The 4,111-nt window shown below is 52.9% G+C and overlaps 1 protein-coding gene across 1 annotated transcript; it reads left to right on the forward strand.

Moving 5' to 3' along the window:
* Window positions 1–677: 677 nt before the first annotated feature.
* LOC112975928 (olfactory receptor 14C36-like) lies at window positions 678–1,655 on the forward strand. Its single transcript, XM_026086612.1, has one exon. It carries the CDS (start codon window positions 678–680, stop codon window positions 1,653–1,655), a length of 978 nt encoding a protein of 325 aa, XP_025942397.1.
* Window positions 1,656–4,111: the final 2,456 nt, after the last annotated feature.

The raw sequence follows: 4,111 nt of genomic DNA on the forward strand, positions 1-4,111 counted from the left end.
CTGAGAAAGGGAGAAATGGTTGGAGATCTGAACTTTGAAACTGGATGCCTCTGCTCTCAGCAGKGGCGGGTTTCTTTTTAGGAAAACATATGAGAGTGATCATCCCCCAGCTCCAAGAGGTGCGAGCAAATGACAGCTGGGAACAAGGCTAACAGACAGACAAGCTGTCCTCACTCTGCACCAAGTGACAGGGAATCCATTTTTCTCAGGATTCACAGTAGAAATGCTGAGAATTGCTGCCYTTGAGGATCACTCCCCAGGGGTGACAGGGGCATCTCAGAGAAAATAAACACTATTAAAAAATCTCCCAAACTCTGTTCCTCAACCCTCATTCTTTAGAAGTGGTGGTGAAGATGCTGAAAAGCACTTCCACATGCCCAGTGGGTTTCACCTGACAGAAACTATGAATATCAGAGCTAGTCACCCCCATTCACGTGTATCCCACCACTATACAGCCGGACTGACTCCTCTGGAGCTCATGGGCAGAAATCCCTGTTCCTCATAACACCCTCTGCCAGTGCAAAGTGGAGCTCAAGCAAGGGAGCTGCACACAGAGCCTCTCAGTAAAGAGAGAGGCAAAGTGAAGGGCTGCATGAGAACTGGAACATTTTGGGGATTTTTTACTTGAAAAGTCTCTCCTAACTTATCAATGTCCGTTCTTCTTTGCACAGTCCCCCATGCCCAGAAATAGCAAAATGTCCAACAGCAGCTCCCTCAACCAGTTCCTCCTCCTGGCATTTGCAGACACACGGGAGCTGCAGCTCTTGCACTTCCTGCTCTTCCTGGGCATCTACCTGGCTGCCCTCCTGGGCAATGGCCTCATCATCACAGCCGTAGCCTGCGACCACCGCCTCCACACCCCCATGTACTTCTTCCTCCTCAACCTCTCTGTTCTGGACCTTGGCACCATCTCCACTACAGTCCCCAAATCCATGGCCAATTCCCTGTGGGACACCAGGGCCATTTCCTACTCAGGATGTGCTGCTCAGGTCTTCCTGGTTGTCTTCTTCTTTGGAGGAGAGTATTCTCTTCTCACAGTCATGGCCTATGACTGCTTTGTTGCCATCTGCAAACCCCTCCACTATGGCACAGTCATGAGCAGCAGGGCTTGTGTCAAAGTGGCAGCAGCTGCATGGACCAGTGGTTTTCTCAATTCTCTCCTGCATACTGCTAACACATTTTCAATACCACTCTGCCAAGGCAACACAGTGGACCAGTTCTTCTGTGAAATCCCCCAGATCCTCAAGCTCTCCTGCTCAGACTCCTACCTCAGGGAAGCTGGGCTTGCTGTGGTTGCCACCTGTTTATTCTTTGGGTGCTTTGTTTTCATTGTGCTGTCTTATATGCAGATCTTCACTGTTGTGCTGAGGATGCCCTCTGAGCAGGGCCGGCACAAAGCCTTTTCCATGTGCCTCCCTCACCTGGCTGTGGTCTCCTTGTTTATCAGCACTGGCCTGTTTGCCTACCTGAAGCCCCCCTCCATCTCCTTCCCAGCTGTGGATCTGGTGGTGGCTGTTCTGTATGCAGTGGTGCCTCCAGCAGTGAACCCCCTCATCTACAGCATGAGGAACAGGGAGCTCAAAGACGCCCTGAGGAAAGTGGTTTCATGGACGTTTTTCAGCAGTGGTAACATTGCCATTGCTCTGCACAAATGACTCCCACTGTGTCCCATACCAGGACTGAGCTTTGTTCTCTTTGTTATTACTATTATTACTGTTATTATTATTTGTCCCCATGTTGCTACACAAATGGTTGGATTCACTTCAATTTTCCTGAAACTGCTCTGTCTCACCTGGTGCCTACATAAAATTTTGTCCAACACTGCGTCAGAGTTGACTCCCTCACAGTATCTCTGTAATAGTCGTTTTTTCCTGGTGCAGTGCCTGAAGGCTGGGCTCTTCCTTCAAAGCTGCTGTACCTCACGCCCTGTCCCCAGCACATGTTCTTGAGAGACAATCTCCCCCACCCTGCGTGCTGGTCCTTACCCCAAAAGTCACCCCCAGACAAGGCTCCATGCCCAACTGGGGGATTGGGCATCCAACTGTGAGCCCTGGGAGGACAAGCCCTCTGCTGGGTCCTCTGCAGGGCTGGCAGGGAGCATGCAGAGGAGGTCCTGGGGCTGTCTACTGGGCCTGTAGACCATCCTCCTCCCATGGCAGGCCTCAAACAGGGTCTGTCAGAATGCAGATTCAGCCCATCTTGTTGCTTCATGAACAGAGAGGAGAAACTGCCCCAGGAAACTCCTCACACACCCAGCCCCTCATACCAGCCATTTCCAGCACTGGCCATTCCCCACAGTTCTGGTGATAGGTGATCTTTGAAAGTGACTGGCTCCATCTGCCTGCTGGGTTCAGCACCTGTATGGGGGAAATGGCCATCCTGCCTGGGCTCTCGCCCTGGACCCAGACCTCAGCAGACCCCAGAGCATGGCCTTCTGCTAACCCTGGGGAGACAGGATTAGGGCTGGGCAGGGCTGGGGAGTGGTGGGAAGCTGCAGAGCAGGAGGGCATGGGGGGACAGAGCACTGAGGATCCTGCTGGGGGAGATATTTCCCCACCCCAGAACTCAACTTCTTCTGTGCAGTGCCTGCACAGTGGGGCCATGGGGACAAGTGCAGGGCAGCAGGTTTGGGCCAGTGGAGGGATGAGGCACAGATGGGAGTCATGACACTCCAGGAAGCTCCCCACAGTCATGGAGGGGACTTACTACTGATAGCAGGTCAGGGGTTTCTCGAGGGCTATAGCCCCCAGCACTACCTGCCACAACTCCCAGACCCAGCACAGATGGTCAGTGCCAAGCACTGCAGCTCACAGTGCCCCTCTGCTTGTATCACTGTCCTCTCTCAGGACCACCACTGGGTGTGTCACTCCCTGTCCAGGTATGGAGAGGAGCTGCTGGAGGTCTTCTCTTCCAACCCCTGCTGATCCCAGCTCTGCCCTGGTGTTGGCCCACAGGCTCTGCCCTAGGTCATGTTATGTCTTCATACGCTCTCCTCTGAGACCACGTAGGGACCCACAGTGCATAGCTCTGCATGGAGCAGATCCCCCTCTGCCCTGCCCTCTCTCTTCACACCCTGCAACAGACATGTTTCCCGTGTTGGCCCTCCCTATCGGGCTGTATTCCCAGCTGGAGGGGACGCAGGCTTCACACTGAGGAAATGCAGGAGAGCCCAGTCTCACCTAGAGGAGCAGGGTCCCACCACACCTGCTGGGTGGCTAGGGCTGCAGGCTGCAGACCCCACTCTGTTCCACACACACCTCCTGCCTGGGGCTGCAGGGTGCCCAGCAGAAAGGCAGGCATGCCTGGGGTCTGGTGCCATTGGGGTGGTGGCCTTTGGACCAGCCTCTGTCTGTAAGGGAGTCAGGAGATTCTCCACCTCCATGTTAGTGGCAAAGTTAATGTCCCAGGTTCTTCTTTCTGGAGAGCTGAGGATTTCATTCTCTGGAGAAAGGGAAAAAGGAAACCCTTTTGTCCATGGGATTTACACTATGCTTTCAATTCTCTACTGCCTTATCATGCTGTATCACCCCAGAAGTCCTTTGGCAGGGGCATTTTTTTGGTTTCTGACCCTCCATCTGACCCTGCTTTGAGCAGCAGTTTGGATGATAGGGCTCCTGTGGTCCCTTCAGCCTGAAATATACTAAAAGCCTATGACCTCAGGCCCCATTCCAAGCACAGAGCAAATGTCTCTGGGACAGGAGTCACTTGTGCTTTATGTGACCATTCAAAAGAAGGTGGGTGTACACTTCCTCCTTCTTCTTTGTTGACTCTAAGGGCAGCCTGGGAGGCACTGCCTCAGGCATATCTACATTACAATGGAAATAGTTTGCATCCACCTTTAACCACCTGAAAGGCCATTGCCTGGATCCCCTCAGTGGTGAGGGGAGAAACGCAGGCTTTTCTGCAGTTTCATTTCTCTACCACTGTAGTTTGTGCCTCTAAGTAGATGGTGCCATCCTCCCCTTGGTTTCTTGCCTGAAGCAATAACAAAATAAGATGGGGATGTGAATGTGGAGGTTGTCTGTCACTGCAGTGACCTTGAAATGGTGGCGAGGTAAGAGGAAGAACAGAGTCACCACCCTGGACTGCAGCAGAGAGGATTTCATCTTGT

This window comes from Apteryx rowi, unplaced genomic scaffold (genome assembly GCF_003343035.1).
Source record: "Apteryx rowi isolate R43461 unplaced genomic scaffold, aptRow1 scaffold_1195, whole genome shotgun sequence".
In the NCBI taxonomy this organism is placed as follows: Eukaryota; Metazoa; Chordata; class Aves; order Apterygiformes; family Apterygidae; genus Apteryx; species Apteryx rowi.